The sequence below is a fragment of the Triturus cristatus genome, chromosome 9, assembly GCF_964204655.1.
Source record: "Triturus cristatus chromosome 9, aTriCri1.1, whole genome shotgun sequence".
Taxonomy (NCBI): Eukaryota; Metazoa; Chordata; class Amphibia; order Caudata; family Salamandridae; genus Triturus; species Triturus cristatus.
Genome location: NC_140592.1, coordinates 1,141,061,888 through 1,141,087,008, shown reverse-complemented (window position 1 = coordinate 1,141,087,008; position 25,121 = coordinate 1,141,061,888). Strand labels below are relative to the sequence as shown.

The 25,121-nt window shown below is 44.7% G+C and overlaps 1 protein-coding gene across 1 annotated transcript in view; it reads right to left on the bottom strand.

The window, feature by feature from the left end:
- Positions 1 to 25,121, bottom strand: part of TYRO3 (TYRO3 protein tyrosine kinase) — a 386,178-nt gene that overhangs the window by 178,761 nt on the left and 182,296 nt on the right. The window contains exons 5-6 of the mRNA XM_085627071.1: positions 17,307 to 17,393; positions 11,588 to 11,703 (exon numbers count right to left, since the gene is read on the bottom strand). Of these exons, the coding sequence (XP_085483197.1) occupies positions 11,588 to 11,703; positions 17,307 to 17,393 (203 nt within the window). The remainder of the gene's footprint in view (positions 1 to 11,587; positions 11,704 to 17,306; positions 17,394 to 25,121) is intronic.

The window sequence follows — 25,121 nt, the reverse complement described above, 5'->3', positions numbered from 1 at the left end:
CTACGTAGGGTGCATCGGGCCTCTTTGACCTTTAAATAGAATGGATGGGGCATCTGCTGCATTTTTCGGTAGAAGTCCAGCATCTGCCAAATTGTAAATAAAAACCTAAGCCCTTTTCACCTTTCAAACATTTCGGGAAGAATTCCACCAAATGTATTTCACCGGACATCAACTCCACCATTTCAGAGAAGCAGATTAGGCTCATACATATAGGCCATAATGGTCATTTTACGATGACTACTTTTCTAACACACATCCGCCTTTTAGTTCTTGACTCGGCTCTATAGGAGGATGGACACAGAAGAGGGTTAAGATTGGCAAGAGTAGTGTTCTGAGTTTCCAACAAAACAAATAGCTTTTACTATGACGGAAACAATGACTACTTTGCCACAAGATTGGGAGCCCAAAACGTACTGAGTTACTCAATGAGCTTAAGAAAATATGTACCAGAGGATCAGATGCCTAAAAAATACAGAATTACACAAAATAATGCAGAGGACCTTTAACTGTTTCCTCCGATCAAAAGGCAAAAATACCCAGAAGCATGAGAAATTGTGCCTGATCAAGGTCTGGGAAAAATAGATGCCAGCATTCTGGTCAACTTTGTCAACAAAAGCATTGGTAGCCCTGACAGTGTTTATTGCTGTGCTTGGTAGATGATTGTCCCGCGTTAAACCTGCCTGATCTCACTCAAGAGGAACAGATTACACTTCCGGGTCATGCCGCATGCCTGTTAGCACGTTTCAGCACAGCACTTAGTTTAAATTGCCTGACATGGCTTATCCCAGATTTATGAAGTCGCGTCTTGGAAGTCACAAGATTGGTAAACATTTGTGCTAGTAGGACCCTACCACTGTAGTGGCTCTACTGGGTAGTTGTTTTTTGTACAATAGGCCAAGGCAAGCATTTATTTCTATCGCCTCAACCTTTAAGATGCCAAATCATTGGCTACTTAAACCGTAATAATGAAAATCACGACCAAGCAGAGATAACTTTCACTGAAGGCAATTTTGTAATGTTTTCCACCTCTTGCAGGCATGACCATGAAGCTCCTTATAATTAACAATTACCAAAATATTTTTGGGGGATATTTTTTTCCAAGGGTCTCTTCTTTCGCCCTTAGATTCTTTTTTCACTAGTTTTATTCAGTTTGATGAAACTAGTATCTCAAGCCAAGAATTGAAACGTATTGCTACGGTTTAGATGCGTTGAAGTTGGAATGGTCATTTTGGAGACCTAATAGATCAATTTACTATCGTGCAGTCAAGTATACGGATACAATATCATTGTAGAATCAACACAGTTAGTACGTTTATCTCTAACACAAGGAGGAAAATGGGTTAAACTTTAATATTAGTGGCATAGCCATAATAATCTAAATGAATCTCAAGGCAATGAGCAGATCAGACCATGAATCACCTGACCTACATCTTTGATATTGAAATATCATCCTTTGTTTCCTTTACTAAGGCCTGCAATGATAGCGAACCATAACCGACAGTCCTATCCACCTATACTTTGTTTTCAATCAGAAGATGGCGTCGGTCCTCTCTCTATTTCCCCCACCATGTAACTGCCACTCGCCCAACTTTGTCCACCACTGAAACATCGGTCAGTCCCTCACTTTCTTAGTTCATCTGTCTCTGATACTTAGATCCTATTGCACACGATCCAATCAGGGTTTCATAGTGATGCTTGTCCCCCACATCATCACCCTGCCCCCTAACAGTCTGTATCTTCTCCTGAACCACCTCTGTAACACCTCCACTCTGTCAGCTACTGTGCCTAGAAACATGCTTTTGTTGTTCCACTCTTGAAAAAAGAAAAGAAAGAAAACCCTTGGCCGACCCTACACCTACACCCCATACCACTTTTGTCCTTTATGGTAAAAATAAAAACCATATAAAATGCAGTTCATCTCCAACTTTCCAATTTTCCTGAAAACAACTCTCCCCTGGATTCACCGTAATTCCGCTTCGTACCCTCCACAGCATAGAATCTGCGTCTATGGCAGTCTCACACCCCCTCAAGATTCTCCTGGACACAGGGAATGCGGCCCTGACCGTACTGAAACCTTCGGCCACACTCACTATGGTCTCCCACTCAATGCCTCTCAAGAGATAACTCAATGTCGGGGTTTGCAAGCATACTCTTCACTTGGTAGGGTGTTTTCTCTCGGATCGAAGCCAAATAGTCACCCTCCATGCCTTTCAAGTATCTATGCTCAACTGTGGCATCCCACACAGTGGTCGTCAACCCCACTCCTAATAACTATGCCCCACCTCTTGCCTCCTTGATTCCTTCTTTAGGCTCTGATGTGTTCTCTTAAGCGAATTATACCCAAAGTGGTATTTCCTTATCCAAGGACTACAGCTTCACATGGGCCAATTTCTGCTCCTGTATGCCGGAGGTAGCCCTTTGGATGCAGGATCACAGCCTTAAACTAAACAATGACAAGGTGGAGATTGAACAACTAACTATCCCTTGGTACCCTGCCTGGTGGGCTGCTCCTGATCTTGGGTCCCTCACTTCTTCACTTCCTCAGCAAAAAATATTGGCATTTTGTTTGAGAACAATCTCTTCTCCAAACACATTTACCAACTCTCGAGCACCTTCTTTGACCTTCTTTGTACTGAGAAAAAAAACATTTCCCTTCTTCCTGCTAAGATCAGGAAAACAGTGGTACACTCTTTGATCACTTCCCATCTCAATTATGGGAATGCACTCCTTCTAGGGGCACTTGAGTATCTTCTACACATGACGCAAGTGGCACAGAATCGAGCTGCCAGACTAGTCCCCAATCTCCCTCCTTCCACCTTGAGTTCTTGTCTTCCTTCATGGCTATTCACAGAACTGCGTTCAATCCTTCACATTTAAAGCACATTATTAGGCCTCATCTTCCTTCACGCAACCTTCATTCCACCCCGCTGCAGCACTCATCACATCATCCATCAAGAGAGCAGGAAGAGGAAGGCAAGCCATCTATCATTTTGCTTCCAAACTCTGGAACTCCCAGCCCCTGGACTTCAGAAACACTTCCAGCCACCTTAGTTTCAGAAAGAAACTCAAAACAGTCCCATTCTGATCTTTCTTCACTTATCTTATTTTTCTGTCAATCCCAGCTACAGGACACCACTCTGGGTAGGTTCTGCACTTTATAAAATGTCATAACATTATATATTAGTAACCAATGCTTTTCAGTTTAGGTGAACGAACGAACGCACGCACGCACACACACACACTCTCTCCTTTGATTTGAATATTTTGTGAATTTTTATTGCAGATGCTGTGTTAATATAGGTTATTACATTTCATTACAGCAGCTCTAAGGAACTGACTTTCTGTCCTGAAACACGTGATGGCCATTTTTGATTTCAAATCTTCAAGATTCAAGAGGAATAGATTTATGAAACTTCATTCAAATGAATGTCTCAATAAAAAATGGAATCAAGGATTTCAAGTAAATTGGTGCCTCCTTCCATTAACATTATGTATGTTCTATTCACCAGTAAAAGGGTTGCTGAACAATGAGTCAATACTCCGGTCTGTTCACATAAAAATAAACGAACAAGTGATGATGGTTGTAGCGTTGGCCAAAATTTCTTTACAAAGCCACGTACATTTTTCTTCAATACCTTATGGAAAACGATAGGCAGCAACTGTTTTAACCTCCGAAGATTGGGAAGAGTTGTTATGGCGACAGGTTTTCTAGGGTACCAGGGCAGCCAGGGGCTACTTTCTCTCCAGTTGCATGGGCTGGAGTCGTTCACTGGTGTTCTGGGGCCACAATACTGATGGATCCAATGCTGGATAATGAAGTACTCCTCACCAGCACTGGACTGTCACAGGACCGAGAGACAGATCTGACCACGGCTTAATCAAGGAAGAGAGAACAGTCCACACAGTACAGGCCACATACTCTTATCAATTTCCAGTCACTGTCCTACTTCGTAAACAGAAAGTACTTGAATCCACACAAGAAAAATATACTACCCATAAAACTAAGTTACACAGTGAAAACCAGGACTCTCTATGAGCCTCTGAGCCATGGTTATGACTCCAAACAATAATACAATGCCTAGAGGTTAAGCACTATGAAACAGTTAACCCTGAAATACACAGGCATGTGTCTCAGGGTTGCTCTTCAAAGCAAAAGCAACAGCAACATGGACAATACTTGTAATTCAGTGATCTGGACTTGCCAGTGAATATATAGTCAACTGTTCCTGGTCTGCCCACCGTCACACCACCCGAAGGAACAGAAATACCATCCTTCCTTGGAGAGGATATGATTCTGATGGAGTTAGGGGTCCGGTGAGGGATGCATGAGGTCTAGTCACATTTAATGGAGTACCACTAGTCCAGCAGCAACTGTTTTGTTTTAGGATAGAGGGTTTCCAAGGTGCCAGTACACTCTACAACCATTAGATGACTCGACAGGGGGTGGCTGCTTCTTCCCTAAAACACACTGGTCACAATCTAGAGTGCATAGAGAAGATGCTATGGTGCTGCTCGCTTGCTCCTGGTGCAGGTCAAGCATAGGCAAAGCTGGAGTCTATGCAGGTCCTGGGGCAAGGAACAAGGGTTTAAACGGTACAGTCTTCAGCACGGCAATCCTCTCCAGCTGCAAATGGTAAATGGAAGCACTCACAGGCGTCGACGGCACAGAGGGAGGAGTCGGGAGGAGTCGGAGACGAATCAATCTCACCTTCAATTACAGTAATGACCTTTCTGTGTTCAAATGGTTGTTGATGTGCATCAGGTTTGCTTATCTTGATCAACTGCCTAGAGTTACCTTGTGCTAATAAGCAGTCGCCTTTCCACAGCCACCTCCCACCGGCCCTCGTTGACAGGTAGTTGTGTGCTGGCATGCGTGAAAGTCCTTCGTCTGGTGAGCTGAAGCCCAGCTTTGTGTGTCAATTGACAAATTCCTGTCTGCAAGTAAATTATCCACACAAATATGTTTTCAAGCCCAGCCACTATTCCATAGTCTGGAATGAAGAATGGCAATAAAAGGGGATTCTATTCATTGTTCTCTGCTCCTTCAGCTATGCTGGTGGGTGGCCCTTCTCTGAAGAAGAGTGAAAGACAGAAGAGCCCAGTCTAATCGTTCCCTGGTGGACAGGCTGACCCAATCATGGAGTGTGCTAGTTTTTAATCCTGGGTGCCCTCCAATTCTGGGGGGCATATATCCTGCAGGTTCACTGAGGAGGACAGTCCGCTGTCCTCCTCCCCAGACTCTTGGTACCCGTCTATGCTATGGAATGTAAATTCATTCCAGGCAAGTGGGCCTGGCTACAGGAGAGTGACTATCACGCAAGGGAGAGGAAACTGCACTAAATACAAATAAGAGCTGGCGCCTTTCCCATCCCACCAAGTTTCTACAAGGACTAGGGAACGGCAAGAGGGAGCTGGAATATCAAACAGAACAGGCACCAGTTTAATTCACATTAAACACAATGGCTCACCATCCACCCTCACCCAGTGAACACACTCAACACGATAAATGGGAAAAGACCCCAGGTAAGGAAGAATTCACAGACTTTTCTGGGAAGGAGCTGGAAAGTGACTCTGCCTATATTTAGATTAATGCTTCTACTGCCATCAGTCTAGCATAGCCTGGGCACTGTCTATAAAAAGGGGTGCACTTTGTATTCCCACTGGAACTCAGAGCCAAGCTCTACGGTCACAATTTATGCACACATGCAGACCCTCAGCGGACACGCATGATCGTCATGTTAACGAGGGTCAGTCAAAAACCTACGCAACTTTCATATGACTAGCCAGGAGATCAAGAGTGCGTAGGGACGCATGTTCTTCAGGGTGATGCAGAAGACTTTCCATCACAACAGCCAGCATCAAACTTAATGATCACATTTTTGACGCCTTTGGCAGTGTAAGACCTGGGACTGTATTGTAAAGCCAAAGCCAAAGAGCCACCCGTGTCCCCTACCACGATAATGTTAATCTTTTCTGTGTTGAGGTCAGGCTACTGGCTTCCTACTGAGTCCAGACACATAAAGCCTCTTGTTACCACCTCATACCCACCAGTTTGAGCAAGACAAGTATCACTATCCTAGTGGATGGTATGCGCATGGAAAAGGAGAGGAGGCGGGGAAGATACCTAGGGAGCCTCACACCCCACGTGGTAGGGGTGGGAGGTAAAAAAGGAACAAACTGCCCCTAGTGAGTGTCACAGAAATGAATTATAGCAGGAAAGAACTATTCCCCTGCTGTCCTCAATTATACAATAGCCCTCCGTTGAAATGCATCGCCGCTCCAAGCTCATTCTGGCCTCGCCATATGCCGACTACGCTCATGTCTTCAAATGGATCTTCTTTATCACTTACAACAAGCAAAGGTACACTCAGGCTGGAGAAATGAGCCATCTGTAGTGATGATGTCTTCTAGTGATGGTCCATTTCTCTTGAAGAAGGCCTTGCATGCTTTACATCGGGCCTGGCAAAGTGATAAACCTGAAGACTTCACTAGCGGAACTTCCTCTATCATAAAATAGTGTTGGAAATTGCACTGGCAGATTTTGCTCCAGATGTACCACATCGTCCAGAAGTTTGAGGATTTTTAATAACCTTTCAACTATAAAATCAGCTCTGTATTTGTAATTTGAGTTTTGGAGCCCTTTTCCAGCTGGGTTGATGTGTTGCGACTTGTAGCTGCTGACAAATGATGGTCCTGTCACCAACAACACACTTTTAAAGTTCTCTTTCTTGTTCTTCACTGCCTCAGAGATGCCAACCTCCTCTCTGAGTTTGACCAAACACTCTCTATGGTGCCATCCCACAGTCTGTGCCTCAGGCGCCAATCCTGTACAGGCGGTGGTTATTTCCCTGTGCGACAAGTTGCATTATTAAAATTTGCCCCACCCTCAGTTATTAAGGCTGATAATGAGCAACAGACACAGATTGCATGGATAAAGCCATAGTTAATGTGTCACTGCTAAGATTTACTGATGAAGGGAGTGCCTGCTAAGCCATCATGCGAGTCTCATGGACGCTGATTCACCATAATGCCAGGGGTAGCAAAAGTGACACCAAGGTTTGTGCCTCAGCAATTTGTAAGTACAGAGAACTAGAGGCCAATTTATTTCCTTCTCCATTGTTTTGTGTAGATTTAATCTTAGGATCATGTGTTTTTTGTTCACATGGGCCACTGTAATATTTACTCCTTCGCCTTGAACTGGGAGTTTGGGTCAGTTTTTTGGTTTTTCAATTTATGTTCCTCTCCAGAGTCTGTGTTTATATACGAGGCATTTCATGAATGTTCCGATCCTTCATATATGCTCCACTTCACCACTGATTTTGTGACACTCTTCGTATTAGGTTTATTTATTAATTTTTTTCCCTTGATTATTTTATCAAGAATCTATTGCCCTGTTGTGCCGCTAAAGGTATCTTTCCACTTATTTCTCTTCCCCATGTTGATTTGTTCTATACAGACCTAATAGATATATATATTTTTTTCAGTGTTATAGACCCTGTTGGAGCTCAGTAAAACCTGTACTTTTGCTCAAAACGGTGTCAACCTAAATGGCAACAAAGACGCAACAAAGATGCATTGAATGTGAATGAATGCAGAGTACAACATTTGAACTGCATGGACTTAACTGAACACTTTGCAATTTTGTTGTACACAGTCTGTCACCATTTTCCTTTCTGATCACGTCTTGAGTTGTTCATATTTTTCGAACACCGGTACCGTATGCTCACCTTCCACACTGAGCACGTTTGTGAAATATTTTTTGTGAAATAAGTTATTAGTCTATGCTTTATAATTGGAATCCGTATAACTAGGCTTGTTTGTTTACATGGTTATTTTTATTTTGTTATTAATAGCTTTATTGAGCGCATCACCTGAATCACTATATTTTCCTGAAGCTATACCTCTCATGGAAGTTGCTTTTGTATATATATTGAACCTAACCTGCAGCAGCCCCTCCTGCCTTTCTAGTACAGCAAAACAAACACACCCGCTTGGTCAATACACCTATCCTGCCTGACCTGTGGCACCTGCTACTCGATTGTTCGGATCTAGAAGGAACTTTTTTCAATGCACCTCCATACGGACCTGTCCAAGCATAACTCTGTCATAAAACCTAAGCGGCACAGAACCTAAGGGATATACAACCTAAGTATCTCTGTCCTAATTTTCTGCATATCCCATAAGATGGAGACAACGGCTCAGTACCACCTTGCAGCACACTATGCCATTCCAATGTTTGGATCTGGATGTGCCTTTTCCAACTGCATCCCGTAGGAAAATGCCCCTTCCTGTGTGGTCTCCCACATTTTTTTGCTAGACTTTGTTGCTTTTTTGACTCTGTACCCTGTTATACTGCTGTCCAGTGCCCAATATTTGTGCTCGGACACCTAAAATCATGTTGAAATTGGCTATACTAATAATTGGCATATTTAAGTTGCCCCTACTTACTTAGTACATAGTAAAAAGTGTACCCAGGGCCTCTAAATTCATCATCACTATTGGACTGCAGCCCTTGTTAATAAAGCTATCTCTGCCTAGGACCCAGATAAAAAGTTAATTCATGGACTTTTTAAAAAGCCTATTACATTTCCAATTTATCAGATTTCCAACAAATATTTTACAAAATGTACGTTTAAAAAGTCTCCTTTTATCTCCCTAAAGCCTCTAGATGCCCATTTGCATGAGCTGCCAGCTGTCACCCTAGAGCTGAATAGTTCCTTGATGTGGTGCAAATTGTTTCCCAGAACTGAAACAAAGGGTTTGTCTGACAGAATGCTCATAACCCTAATTATTTTCAACTGGGCCTGCCTGGTCACAGGCAGATCTAGCCCATACCTCGGCTTGCCCCTATATTGTTCTCTGAGCCAGCCAGGCATCAATGCCAGAGGGAGAGGACCTGACCCCAGAGCTGGTTTTGAGTGGCCACAGAGGGTGGGGACAGAAGTTCTGATTAAGAGAGTAAAGTTCTGCTGTGCGGGATTTAAGTAGCAAGGGCACTGTGATATGGTTTGCAATAGGGCACACAGGCAATGTTGCAAAAGTGAGTAGGGTTACCCCTGATAACGTTTTCCCTATTGGTCAGGGAGGGACAGGGAGTGATCCCTACCAACAGGATAGTGTCAGTTATAAACGTGGCACCCCAGGGTACCCTCTTGAGAACATTACTGAACCCGTGGATGACAGAAGAAGGACTGCATCTGCTGTTGAGACTTTTGAGGAGTACCCTAAGGACTGGACTTATCCCAAAAAGCTGCAAGAAGCCCACTTTCCTGAATGAGCCCAGCTGATCAGTTCTAACTGGACCTTCCCTGGACACGGATGGTGGCTTCTGTTGGAGTGAGTCCTGATCTTTAATTGCTGTTCCTGAGGTCCTCGAACCCTGGGCTGGTGTCAGATTGTATTCCTTCTGCCTAACCCATAACACTCAGACTTAGAAACGTTTGCTCCAGCTCAGAGCTGTTTTGCAAAATCTGTTTCAGCAGGACTTCGCGGAGAAGGTATCCAGCTTCATGGAGCCCCATTCAGCTATAGCTTTCAGCCTAGCCTCACTGGAGGATTCTGAGCTCCAAAAAGGTGACTACGTACAAAGACAGAAATCTTCACTGAGAAGGCACCAATAGTATCCAACTGGCGAGGGGCCTACCTTGGGCATAAATTCTGAATTTCTCTACTTTGAGCTTCCCTTCCAAAAGTCAACGGTTTCACTGGGAATTCATCCGATGGCTATCCAGCCTCGTGGCACCCCACTTGGCCACAGCTTGCTGCCATGCCCTGTTGAGGATGTTTGATTTCCATTTTAGAGACTAAGTTGGAAGGTAAAACATCTGAATGGAATGAACGTAGCCTCTGTAGCCCACCCACGCTACATTGCAGTCAGCCTATAGCCTTACCCTTGTTCTGGTCTAGCGAGACCAGTTGCCTGTGGTTAGTGCTATTTTTATTTAAAACTTTAAAAATGTATATCTACGGTTCCTCTCATTGAATTTTTGTTGTTTTGGTGTCACTTTGTTAATTAAAATATTCTCTGGTTTTATAAATTATAGTGGAATTTTATTGTGTTGTGTTTTTGACATTTGACCGGTTTGGTTCTTTTAAATGCTTGGCACATTTTCTTAAAATAAGCCTGCCTGCTCTGTGCAATATCTACCAGGGGTTGACTCCAGCTTTAAATTACTGAAACCTTTACTGGACCAAACAAGAAAAGTAACATTATTACTTGTGCAGGACTACCATCCACCGATATGAATAATCCACTTTCTCAAACATACCAACCAAACCTGCAGCATCAAGGACTATCCACCAGCACTCCTGCTGGTTCATTACTGGGACTTACATACAGTTCTTTCAAACCACTGAATCATACCCTACATCGATTGATACCGTTAGAGACAACCACCCCACAGTGTAACTCAACCATTAGCATCTCTGCTGTTCCTCTCTAAAGAACACACCAATCAATGCACCTCAACCCAGACTCACAGCAACTCCTTCTCTGCCAGTTCTGGAACACACAGGGAGCTACGACAATTAACCTCAGTCCTGACCTGCAGCAGCTCGGCTACTTCAGCCTAGGGAACACGCACAACAATGCACCACAATCCTGACCCACAGCAACCCTTGCTATGCTTGCCCTGGAACACACACAGATACAATACACCTCATTCTAGACCCGCATAACCCCTGATGTCTCAAATACAATCAGCCAAAGTACTTCAGCACTGGCATACGAAGCCATCGAACATCACAGTCCTGGGGCCCCACATAAAGACCTGAGAAGATACCTAAAAGCTGAGGCACAATACCCAGTACAGGAGATTGCAACTCCCCTGTTTTTCAAGCACCGAGCGCAAACCGATGTACCATGGCACCTTATTTCTGACCTGACGTATCCCCTGTTATTCCAGTACCAATACTGTACACGGATCTGTCAGCGAACCTCAACTCTGATCTCTCGAGATGTCTGGGATCCCAGAACTTCATCCTCTCTGTGTGCAGTTTGGCCAATTCATTACACACAGCATAAGATTTATAATATTTTAATATATAACTGTTACATCATTTAAATATAACACTTTACACTGGCGACTATTATCACACACTTTCCCTTCGGCCCGCCCTGGTCTTCTCTCTTTGCATCTCTTCTGTCTGCACATGCATCCAGTTGTTACCTTTCCCAGCAGGTTCAGGAAAAATGTAAGTCTGTTCTCACTCTTTGCTCCTTCAGAAATATGTACCGCATGGCGTGGGATGTTCATTTTTCCCAATCAGAGGAAGCAGTGGAACAATGACATATGATAAAAGACTGTGTATACCCTGTAGTGGCATTCTCTGCATAGAACAACCCTGTAACATACATATGACTGACGCCAGAAAAACCGCTCTTTTCACTTGAGGCTTCATTGAAAAGGCCAGACATGTTCATCTGCTCAGCTATGTTATGGTGAAACATGGGTTCCAGCGAAGCAAAGGACCCAGGAAAAATCTGCCCTGGTCACCTTCACCGGGTGTGAGACCGCTGCTTGCGAGTCAAAACCAAGGCACCATAGACCCACTGCATGCACAGTGACCAGATAATGCTGTGACGTACCTGAACCGTACAGGACTGGAGAGGAGAGAAGCCATCATTGCCGGGAGTCCAGGAGATGCTGGCGCTGGCGTTTGATACCTTGGTAACAGAGAGGTTGAAAGGCGCAAGAGGCAAGACTGGAAATAACATGGATAAAGTAGGTGGTTAGAGAGTGCGGTCAAGAAGAGATTCAACCGAACAGGATACCCGAGGCATCACAAAAAATTTCTACCAATAGATGCCCTCCCTAAAGCCATGCCACCATCATCACAATGACTGGGAGAAGAGTGGGAAAGACAAAATGTAGAAAGCGAAAAGCCTGACGGCAACAGCAAAGCATAGCAACCTCCCACAACACTGAACATTTGAATTTAAAGCAAAGTTAACTTGTTTTCAGTGCTTCAAACACCAAACTCCAAACATATAATGGAAGCGAGTGATGGCTCCTAAAATGTCCCTCGTCACACCTGCCCAGTGCAACACCATGTATAATTGCTATCAGATGTTACAAACACAGCATGTTATAGATTATGAAAACCAACCAAAAAGTAAATAGTGTTAATTAGTATTGTTGTTGTAATATTTAAAGGACTGTTGCTTAAGTGGTGGTAGACAGAGAGAGACCATTGTTTGAAGCAATCATCAGCTCTTACAAAAATGTTCAAAGCAGCCTGGCACTTCAGGATGCCCTAATAAGAGTGGTGTCATGAAAGTATGGCTGGGTCACTGCCGCTCCTCCTGTTCTGAAAGCAGCCCCAAGGCCTGGACCGCACCTAGAAATTGCCAGAGCACATTGGCCAGTACGGGCCTCTACCCGCACCAGAGAACATTCAGGCTCACAGGCAGAAGGAAAGTCTCCGATCATATTTGTTGGAGGCAATATAAAAATGGTGATCTGATCCATTTTGTTCTGCCTCATCTTTTCCAAAATTTCAGAGTCCTGTACTTGGCCTCAATTCATGAATGGAGCCAATGAACAGAAGGGTTCCTTGACCATTTATGGCGAGAAGCACAAGGCTTTGGACTGCATCCCTGGAGTCTGTGCACAACATGGAGATGGAAGATGTTGCAGGGCCATCAATGTTGGGCAAAAACACTCCTGGCATTGACTTTACTAGGTGGGGTAACAGTCAATGCACAGGAAACCGACTCGATCACAAGCACCGTACCACAATAGGGCAGCACAATATTTCCCCAGGAGACTGCAATAAATATCATCCAACACACAGGGGCTCTCGAAGGAATCATTCAAACAGGAGATAAACACATTGTTGAATGAATAAATCAAGGCAGAGGTTTCAATTGCATCCACCCCTAAAAGAAATAGGTTAAAATATATATAGAAATATTTATTTGCATAAGTAAATGTGTACACTGTCTCACATAGAATAATACAAAAACATCTATGAAGTTTTTTTAACAGTAAAACTTTAGAGCAAAACTAAATGGATCAACAATAGCAAAACACACATATATGTCCAAGAATGGAATCAGATACAAACAAATAGAACTATGACACATATATGTACAACATGGATTAGTGTCCACAAAGTCCTATGTCAAATGTTTGATGGTGAGTTTTCAGTTCTTAAATGTGAGGCAAAATAGAAGATTACAGGTTTTGCAGAAGTTATCTTAGTCCACCCTGGATGGGGTAAGCTGTCTAAATGCAAGTTCAAGAACTCAACCCTGAATAGAAACTGTAGGTGACGTCTGCCTGGACACATCTAATGCACACCTGTAATGGCGTCAGCAGTGCTTCAGTTGAGCTGGTGGGGGCCACAGGCACTTATTTTTGGGGACTGGCACTTATTTTCCTGCAACTGATATTTACTGAACACTAGAGAGGGTAAAACACACAGATCGATAAGATGGAAGGAGAGAAACCGTCATAAAAGCAGAAAGCAGGAATCAGCAAGAGTGAGAGAAAGGGGCGGGAGTGTCTGGGAGTGGAATAAAGACTACTGGCCTTGGTATTCGGCGCGCCGATGTTGAACTGCACCGGCCGTCGGCAAAATGGCGGCCAAACCAGACGTCTATTAGCCTGCCCCATTACTGTATGTAGAAATCACTCTCTGCTGGGCTCTGCTGCAGTAGAACCTGAACTCTACTAATCACTACTGCCTTACACTGTATGCAGATCCTGGACTCTACTAGTCTGGACTCTGTTACACTGTACGCAGTGCCTGGACTCTACTAGTCTCTACTGTGTTACATCGTATGCAGAGCCTTGACTCTACTAGTCTCCACTCTAATCTATTACACTGTACGCAGTGCCTGGACTCTACTAGTCTCTACTGTGTTACATCGTATGCAGAGCCTTGACTCTACTAGTCTCCACTCTAATCTATTACACTGTACGCAGTGCCTGGACTCTACTAGTCTCTACTGTGTTACATCGTATGCAGAGCCTTGACTCTACTAGTCTCCACTCTAATCTATTACACTGTACGCAGTGCCTGGACTCTACTAGTCTCTACTGTGTTACATCGTATGCAGAGCCTTGACTCTACTAGTCTCCACTCTAATCTATTACACTGTACGCAGTGCCTGGACTCTACTAGTCTCTACTGTGTTACATCGTATGCACAGCCTTGACTCTACTAGTCTCCACTCTAATCTATTACACTGTACGCAGTGCCTGGACTCTACTAGTCTCTACTGTGTTACATCGTATGCAGAGCCTTGACTCTACTAGTCTCCACTCTAATCTATTACACTGTACGCAGTGCCTGGACTCTACTAGTCTCTACTGTGTTACATCGTATGCAGAGCCTTGACTCTACTAGTCTCCACTCTAATCTATTACACTGTACGCAGTGCCTGGACTCTACTAGTCTCTACTGTGTTACATCGTATGCAGAGCCTTGGCTCTACTAGTCTCCACTCTAATCTATTACACTGTACGCAGTGCCTGGACTCTACTAGTCTCTACTGTGTTACATCGTATGCACAGCCTTGACTCTACTAGTCTCCACTCTAATCTATTACACTGTACGCAGTGCCTGGACTCTACTAGTCTCTACTGTGTTACATCGTATGCAGAGCCTTGACTCTACTAGTCTCCACTCTAATCTATTACACTGTACGCAGTGCCTGGACTCTACTAGTCTCTACTGTGTTACATCGTATGCACAGCCTTGACTCTACTAGTCTCCACTCTAATCTATTACACTGTACGCAGTGCCTGGACTCTACTAGTCTCTACTGTGTTACATCGTATGCACAGCCTTGACTCTACTAGTCTCCACTCTAATCTGTTACACTGTACGCAGTGCCTGGACTCTACTCAGTTATACTGCAGCATGCCAAGTCTTGATTCTGTTAGTGTCTATCTATCTGCATGGAGACTCGAGACGCTACACTTTGCGCATATCCAGGACTATGCTGGTCTCTACTCTGTTACACTGTACACACAATGCAGAGCAGAGGAAATCAATCTAGCCCTGGAAAGATCTAACGGCGTATGAGGACAAAAAATTAAAAAAAAAAAAACAATGCAGAGCCTGAACTCTACTGGTCACTACTCTTACACTGTATGGAGGGCTCAGACTCTACTAGTCTCTACTCTCTTACACTGTATTCAGAACCTCTAATATACAATGCATGCAGAGCCCAGACTATCTACTGGTCTCTACTCTGTTACACTGAATGCTGAGCCCAGTCTCTACGCTGTTACACTGCATACACAGCCTGGACTGCATTGGGCCGCTCTCATGCACGGCTACAGGAGCCCAGCCTCCCCTGGACACTGTCCAGATTTACCGCCTCTCTTCTGGAGCACGGAGGGGGTGGTGGGATGAAGACGGTTTCGTGGTGTCGGAAGATCCTGTGGAATTAATTGAATCATGAGAGAAAGATAAGTGGCAAAAATTAGTTCTAGAAGGTTGTGTCACATTTGGCACCAAAGGATAAAACCCGATCGGTGCTTTAAATGCCAGCTCATTGCTGAGTTTAGAAATTGGTAATTCTCAGGAACATCTAAGCTGTCAGGCTTAGACAGCTTCAGCTGGGAAAAAGTACTAGTAGGTTTTCTTCATGTATCCAACCTGCCTTCTGGAAGAGAGTCCTCTGACAAGGGGCAGGAATAGGATAAGTTCCCGCCTCCCTGCCTCAGTCTCGTAGATCATCTACTACCACCTAGAAAGGCAAGGACTCAGAGAGGAGTCGAGCAAGAGCCGAGGATGAGGACAGCAGAGGCGAGGATGAGGACAGCAGAGGCGAGGATGAGGACAGCAGGCCTCGCCACCAAGTTAGAGCTGTGAGGGCTTCTGGGAAAAGGAAAAAACGTTGGTAGTGGAGGGTAACTGGTGAAGATGGAGACGGTGAAGGGTCTCTGGGTTCTTCAGGATAGGCGGCAACAGTCTTAGACCCTTCACCGGCTGCTAGTGTCCCGTCTGACTTTACATGGATATTTGCAATTAAGACACATGAAAATAACCTGTTGAGACCGTTCCATGTTTATGAGCACATAGGAAGGGAGCTCAGGACACTTAAGGGTGCAATGCAGAGGAAGGAGGGAAAAACACAGAAAAGTCATTTGCTTAGAATTGGTGCATATGAATGGTGCGCTTCCGTAAGTAGGCCAATAAAGAGCATGGAGTTGGAGTAAAAAGTGAGACTGGTGTTGGAGAGAGGCAGGCTTGCCTGGTCTCCTCCCCCGTGCTTGTCGGTTGGGTGGTGTGTCCTGGATGATGCTCGGGGTGCCCATTGGACAATTAAATTAGGTTGGCAGTTAAATCACGGGGGGCAGCCTCTTTGGCCGTCGACACACCCAGTAGAAGGGTGTAGTTTAGATGATCTCACACCCTCCTTCCCAATTTGCTTCGTCACGAAGATTTCATTCTTTTGATGGCTTGTTTTGTTTTGGCATGTTTATTGTTTTAGTAGGGAGGGTCTGTTATTTAATTTGATGTTGGATATGCTGCTGGTAGGCCTAGGTCTAGCACTGTGCAGCGGCAAGAGGACAACTGTTGTATGGGGGATCAAAAGAGGTGTGAACACAGCTCAGGAAGGTCGGGATAAGGTCAAGGTGCAAGGGGATGGCTTGGGAGAAGGTAACAGGGGGGTGCTTTTGAGGACACCAGTGGGGGGGGGGGACAGGAGTTGTATCGCAGATTTGGGTTGGGAAGGGAAGTGTTTGGAGGGAGTGGGCAAGGAGATTTTAGAAGGGTGGGTGGGGTTTAGGAAGTTACTATGTATTAGCAAGGTTAATTAGTTTTGAAATGCATTTGGCCTAGGCTTGTTGTAGGTTAATGATCCAGTTTCCAGACCTGTTCTATTAAAGCAGCTTTTTACCCTTATATTTGAGTGAGCGTTCCCCTTGCGTGCCTGATAAATTCTAGGGTCGCCAAGTGCTCCATTATAACAGAATGGGGCAGGCTGGGCCGGCGTTCCTTTTCCGGCATCATGTAGGTATGTATTTACACACACGCAAGGTGGGATACATACGACGACCTGGCTCATAAAAACAGAAACCCTGCCCCCATGAGAATCTTACAAGGTATAATTCTGGAGTCACCACTGCCGCCTAAAATAGAAACAGAACTCTTACGTGTGCAATATTCCTTGGCCTAGATACCGTTAATTTTTGTGTCTGCCACTTCCCAGCACGGCTGCAGCCTGCATGCTAAACACCCCTCAGTTCTAGTCCTTGTTCTGCATACTGGGCCCAGGCACAGCAATGTCACACCACCCAGAGTCATCCCGCACGTTTCCCATCACCCTCTGCGGTCCTCACCTTTGACCTGAGCAACAGCTGTCCGGGAGGAAGACAGTCCTCTCTCGTTGTGGGCCTCACACGAGAAAAACGTTTTCTGGCGAATTCCTGAAAAATAATTAAAGAAAGAAGAGTAAGTGAAACGACAATCTCCTTGAAACCCTTTTCATGGCCCGATGAGCAGTTTCTACCAACAAAGGTAAGGTTATATCCTGGCCTCTTGGGTACCACAAGGGGAAAGGTTGCCTTGCAAAAAAAAGACTGTTGGTGAGTTTAATCTGAGTTTAGAGCAAAGGGGAAACAAGGGAGTAAACAGCGAAGAGATCTATTAACCCCTTCGCTGCGGCGCGAATTCCGCCGCAGCGCTGCTATGCTCATGACGGAACCACGCCGTCATGAGTCACGGGCGAGCTGTGCTCATGACGGTGTGGTTCTGTCATGACTCCACCCACTTGCGCTAATCGCCCGCACAGGCGGGGAAATAGCGCCGCGTGGGTGGAGCGGCCGCCAACGGCCGCAGCATGACAGAACCCCTCCGTCATGAGCACACGGCGCCCGTGGCTCATGACGGAGTGGTTCCGTCAAGGGCATGCAAGGGGTTAAATGGTAAACCAATCGCAAATATTGCATATGGTGAAGAAAAAAAATACAAGCATCAAGGATGGAAAGTGGAAAGGCCACTGCCACTTGTCACACGGTGAGAATGAGCGTATGTGGAAGAGGAAGGTGGCACATCCAGATGTGAGCTCAGAGCTCAGGTTGCAGAATATCACAGAGGATGAGGAACTAACAGCATTCAGGATTCAGACTCCCTACTAGGTGCATCTCCCAGACTCTGAAAGAGGCGGTCGGGATCATGGTGGTAAGCAAAGGCCAGAATCAACAGCACCTGAGATCTGTAAGCAGGATATAGGTTGTCAATACCTGCCTTCTATTTGCCACTCTGTAAGCAGTGCAAGTAAGTTGCTGCTGTTTGACATGAGCCGCCCCTCGAAGGTTATCCTCATTGCTCATGCTTTTCAGTAAATGTAACAGACCAGCGGCTGAAGAGCCATGCTCTTCTACACGCGTGTGGGCCTCTACTGAACAACCAGTTTGAATCCAAACTCCTACAATGTGTAAGGAGAAAGAAGCAGCTCCAATCGCCTAATGTGGCTCCAAAACTGAGTTGTTGCCAGCTTGGATCAGTGCACAGAAACATCAGCCCCCCACTGATATGTACCACAATAAACAATAATTCTTCACCATCATCACTCGGCTCCACTGGGCCAGTGACCAAGGCGAGCCTTGGGTACTTCTCCACATGACGGCCACACTGCAGAGGCCACCGGCTGTAATCCACCTCCACCTATTCATATCCTTAGAGTCAATCACGTAAGGAAAGACAACTGCCAACACCGCCACATCTGGGTCTTATCCTGTGCCATGGGCATCACCCATCTTCTTTCTTCAGAAATACCAATACCCAATCCTCTCTCTTGACTGCTCAACAGGGGCGGCTTCTCCATGAGAGTGGAGGAGCGTCGCCCCACTAACCAAAATGCCCCCAAGCCACTGAGATGAAAAATAAAGTGGTAATAAAGTTAATTTTTTACCATTTTATTTTTCATCTGCCTGTCCCGAAGCGAGAGTCAGGATGGGGCGGGGCTTACTGAGAGCAGCAGCAGGGAGGAGAGTGGGCGGCAGTGCACTTCATTTCAAAGTGCGCATGTCCCTTTGGTCGGCCTTCGTGCGACAGGCAGCTAGACATGCACACTAACCTAGCTGTGTCAAGACAGTTGTGTTAGAGCAAGTGAAGGCCTCCAGTGCCCTCATGAACTGCCACTTCCTCCAATCCTAGCACTGCTCTCATGCAGCATGAGAGCAGCGCCAGGATTGGTTAAGGCACGTCACTTGGACCTGTGCTGAACACTGGACTGCATGAGGAAGATGTGCAGTGAAGAGGAGGAGGACGTGTCACAGGTGGGTGGATTTGTTTTGCCCATTTGCCTGCCCCGCCACTGCTGCTCAAGGTAGTCTTTGTCACTCCCATGTAAAAGAAGTCAGCCTTGGGGATCCCCATGAATGCCCACTGCAGGAAGGCCAACAACATTCCTTTCAGTGCCAAAGATACAGCCCACAACAGCTGCTCAAGAAAATTCAACACCTGCGGTGTTCCTGACCCTTTCCAGCCACCTCTTGGACTCATTTGAGATGGCGACAATTTTCTGCTGGGCCAGAAACCCACTGCTCCACAGTGGATCAGTTGCAGACATTGCTTTACAAAATCCTACTTCTGAGGCTGCTCTAGAGCAGGAGAGCCCAAGCAAGGTCCAGACCCAGGACATGTTACCTAATGTAGATGTCCTAAAAATCTGGTGTGAAGCCCATCCTGCTGGACCTATGATGGCCACCCCTGCTTTAGAGCATCAATCCCTGCACTTGGATTGCGTCGGAGATTAGCATGCAACATTATTCAAACCACAAACCCAATACCGGGTAACTGCACTTGCTAACAAATCACGATTGCACTCACACTGGTCTCTAAAGTGAAACCTCTTGGATTCCTGCTGGGCATCAAAATTCCCCTCCATCAATTCAATGAAATATTCTATCAGAATTCATATAACGCATGCCTGCCATTCATATGATTGAACCCACGTGTGGCGATGTTCAGAAGAGGACAAGTCCAGCTCCAAGTTATAAGCACGATTAACAGTACATCCTCCGGCCTCTCCATTACAGTGCAGGTCGTCCATGGACTTTATCTGACTGGATTAACGCAAGTGGGTGCTATGGTGAAGTAAACCTACGACAGGTTTGAATCCTTTGCCACTAATTGAGTATGTGGCAGGAGAAAGTATCACTAGAGCCAATGTCTTGCCCATTCTGACAGTCCCCAGGCTTTCCCCTCTGATCGATGTTATTCAGTCTTTTCCTAATACCTCTCCTAACCTTACTCAAGGAACATGGCTGCTATTCCCACTCCTGTGTGATGTCTGGTCCCAGCCAGGCCCTCACTTTGACAAACTAAGAATCAGCAATACAGCGTTGGAGGATTTAACACTGATGTCTTTGAGTGCAAAACTATCAAAATACGCAACTCCATCTGCAGCTCGGATTACTCTCGCTACCTCCATTTTACTACCAGGGCTAGCGTCGGCCTTCACCTCATCGATTCCCTTAAAGACCAATGAGCGGTCAAGTGTGGCCCACCTAAAAGCATCCAATGCACCCCTCCTCAAGGAGGATTCCCTGTCCGTGACAAAACCAAAAATAAGAAATTATTCTTCTCAACTTTTGGCCTCACTGTTGACCACATAATTCTGCTGGAAAAGCTGAAACATCGGAGACACGTGTGTCTGTACTCTATGCTCAATTATCACTAACCAGGGCCAAGAAAATCAAGATTGGACCTTCTGGATCATCTACACCTCCAGTGTTGTGCTGTGTGCTAAAATGCTCATCTATCGTGTGCCTAGTGTTTGACATCTTTCTAGGCCCCTTGCAAAAGCTATTGGAACAGAACAATGTAAACTGCTAAATATATGCAGATAATATACAAACACACTTCCAGCTAGACATTAGACTTGCAACCCACCCAACATCATCTCTTACCTAGACCCTGCCCTCTTTTCAATGAATTATTTCTTTCCAAGAGTGAATACAGTCAAGACTGAAATTCTATTATTGAGGGCAACTGAGTCTGACTCAATGTCCTTCAACTAACCATACAAAAAAAAGACATTTTTGACCCACAATTTTTGTTCGCTCCACAAGATAAAGCAATAACCAAGGATGCCAAATTCCAGTTCATTCTCTGGAAAACACTACCACTACTCCAAACCAATAATGGTATCCCCACAAAAATCCCACAAAACTCATAAAACCAGGTAGCAAGAATGTGCCTACACCACATCCAACCTCCTGATCGCGTGAAACCAACCTTGAAAGCCTTCCACTGGATTCCTGTTTCATGTAGGATCAACTTTATTTTAAGGTCAGCTGTACTGTCCAATCCACTTATTGCAGTAAAGACCAAGAAAATCTGCAGACATTAACACCACACCAGGGGCCTGCCAGAATCCTCCAATCAGCCTTCCCCCGCCTGATCAATCAACCTTGCTGAAGAGAACGAAAGAGGTAAGTCCACGATGGTGGAAAGCCCTCAACTCAAACCTAAGATCTGAACACAAACGATTCATGAAACTTCTAAAAATTGGTAAAAATCAAGAGGTTTTCAAATGAACTTTGAACAGATCAAGGGTCATGTCAGACATGGTTAGATTGGAGACTAATTTGCTTTCCTCACTTTGTTACACTTTTTTTTATCATTATCGGTTTTAGCACTCTGCGGTGACTAAAAGATAATATGCAGCAAACTCCTGAATAATAAAAATATTCTCTTAATTTAAATGGCACTAAACCAGGCAGCAGGCGTCTATAAACTGAAATTAGACTACATGGCACTAAACCAGGCAGCAGGCGTCTATAAACTGAAATTAGACTGCCTTAATATAGCCACATCTGTTACTTTTAATGTTTAAATCGAAGATTAAAAGTCCTGATTAATGTTTAATTAAAGTCACTCAGTGAAACAGTGAGGGAATTAAGTAAAGTTCTGCAACGCTCTGTAAACAACTCCAGACTAAGTAATTGACATTTATTTAATTTAGCTTTTCAATCAAATTAATGCCCTGCTTGCAACTGCTGCAGAACTGAGGCGTCAAAAGGAAAGCAGGAGAGAAATCTGGTTAATTTAGCTGTACCCCTGGAAGGTTGCTGCTCCGACTGGGGGTCACCTCAGGTGTCTTTGCACACTGGTTTGACTGGCTCAGGACTGAAGTATCTGCAGGAAGAAGCTGTGTTTTTTCTGACATGATTTGTGGCATACACTCACCTGTACTGTTTCAAGAGCTATCCTTGCGGGATGATTAACCTGTATTTTTGCACACCTTGGTATTCAACGTCAGGCCTGGGCGTAGTTCCACGAAGTTCCGCGAGTGGCGGAGTGCAGTGAGAACTGCAGTTTGTGATGGTATTCCTGGCGTTCGGGTAGAAATTCTACCCGAGCGGCAGCCCGTGCTCGGGATCGCCAACTTACAGTTCGTAATCATGAGCGGGGAAAAACTCAGCTGCACATCACGAAAAGGAGTTTTCTGCACAAAACTCCGCAAACTCCGCAAATGGAGCGAAGTTCACCGCCCAGGCCGATTCAATGTGGGGAATGGGAAGCATTCTCATCCCTTCAAAGACTTTGATAACGCGTCTCTTTATGGAGGTTTTATGGTGGTGATTTAGGTCGGGAAGTGATTGCTTGTTGCCAGTTGAACTTTAAAATTCTAATGTTGTTTGCTACATTGCACTTTATGAAGGCATCCTCCTGAAAATATTTTGAATCAGAGGGTGTGTTCCTATGAAACAAAAAGTAATTGTCTGTAGCCACATCAGTATAATAGCTTTGAAAACTTTAGCATCCATTTCATAGATATTTCTATTTTAGCTCTAGAAAAACTCAGAGTTTCATCAAACTTAGCTGTGAACAGAGGGATATTCTGAAGGTATATATGCAACAGGAGATATTAGATGCTGTTGCAAGGTTTCTAAGACATTAAAAGTCTCTTCTTATTTTTAGACATCAGCTCTCATTCAAGTGAAGCAGTGCCCAGACTGGCGCTATCCATGGTCTTTGTTTTCTCTCTTATCCCATTCCTCTTTCTTCGGGTCTACTGTTAACCATAAGCTATTTTGAGTATGCTTGATGGTGAATTTAGGGAGGCGTGGAAACATACATCACTCCTTTGGGATCCGGACTATAAGGTTAGTGCTTTTCACAATTCCATGCTCCTATAAATAACCACAACTAACAGGTATTCCAAAATATGTTCTCCTATGAAACATGGACCCCGTTTCTTAGTGATCGGGGATCCGCTCTGGAATAATGCACCTTTTACCCGGGATCTTCAATAATACAAGCTCAAAAACCACTCATTTTAGTCTAAACCAGATTCATACTGGCTGCTGGTTAGAACATTGTCTGTTCAGCACACGGATGTGAAGTGATTCACAGAGAATGCTTTAACCATTGGCAAATCAATTCTTCATGAAACAGCCCACGTTTTTCCAGATCAGCCACGATCGAGTGACCTTGCCTAGATTTAGAATTCAGATGTTCAGGCTGATGCAAAAGCCAGAGCTTTTTTTCTCATAGCTGAAGTCTCCTTACACAAGACCTAGACATTAGATTTTATCTTCAAGTCATAACTAGATAACCATTTAAGACTCCACATCACATATCTTTTTCCTTGCATCATTCGTGCATCCCATCAAAACATGGGTGTTCTAACCTGTCTCACTAGCTCACTTGTACTTCGCTAACCCACCATTGTTTTTGCCTCCTTAAGAATACCTTCAGGCCACCCCCTCCTTTTCACAATCCTTACTTCCTTTTTGGGGGGGTACTCTCGAACTCAGAGGTAAATATATACCATTGGCATGACAACTAAGGCAGTTCTTCTTTCTCGGACACTTTTTGGTTTCTGTTTTCAAACACTTTCGGGCCCTCTGGCCTTCCTACAAACTGTGTTTCAAACCCATGCAGTTGGTATTTATTTTCTTTATGGTAACTTTCTTTATGTTAGATCAATTATTAATTTCAAAAAGTCCTTTGTGACGAAACGTGTATCAGCAGTAGTAGACTTTGTCCGTTCAGCTCGAACAATTACCAGAAACTACCTACACCTCATCAGTGTTTTTCTTGTAAATGGCGCACTGAATGTACAGGAGTCTTTTTCTCTGATCGACAATATCATAAAACTGTATTGCTCAATCAAATGAGATTATAAAATGACTGTTTGGACCAATAAACACACTGACCTATACAACTATATGATATCTTCTGTCAATTATTGAAAACAATGTCGGTGTGCTCCTGACACACTCTACATGATGGAAGAGCCATTAGTTTGCAGATGCCCTGCATTAGTAGTGTCAGACTTTCATACAACAGAATGCTGCAGGAGGTCTCTTGACTGCATTAAACTCAGGGAAAGTTTCACAAATGACATTGTTTTATTACAAAAGTCTCCCACTAAGTGGCGTAGAAGGGGGGGGGGGGGGGGGGAAGAGCGGGCCGCCCCAACTGGCACGAGATTTGGGGGCGATGGCCTCCCCCTCGCTGTTACCTGCGGCTGTCGCGGGGCGGCAAAGGCAGGAATTGGAAGCATTACCCCACTCTTACATGTGGACGCAGCTTGCGGCAAACGCAAGGACCGACACGGGCGGCTAAAGATCTAGCTACGCCGCTGCTCCCACTACCCCTGCAGATGATGCGCCGCTAACCTGGCACGCCAGACCAGAACATTTTTGACCAAGGCCCACCTTTCCTCCATTATAAGACACAAAAGGCCAAGAATAAAGACACACAAATAAGCCAATATTAAGAATTTTCTACCTTCCATTTGGAAACTACTTTCCTTACAGTCCAAGAAATATTGAAGAGTGGCGTTTCTTCAGGGGGAACTAAATTCACTGCTATACCCCAAATCCTTTCCTATAATTTACAGCACACGATCACATGACTCAACCATCTAATATTCCTAGAAGGCATTTTCATGAGACTCTCTGGGTGTACCCGCCTTCTACCAATTCCATAACCTAACGAAAAGGCTTCCCTGTAACCAAACAAAGGCCAAAGGTTGGATTAGGTGGAAGCATAAATTCTGTTTTGTAAGATCTTTTTAAAAATCATTGCTTTTATAAGACTGAACCTGGAAGTTTCTGGTCCTGTTCCCTATGGACACTACAAGCTGCCACTACAGAACAACGATCTTGGCGTCTCTGCTCCTTCTAATGTAG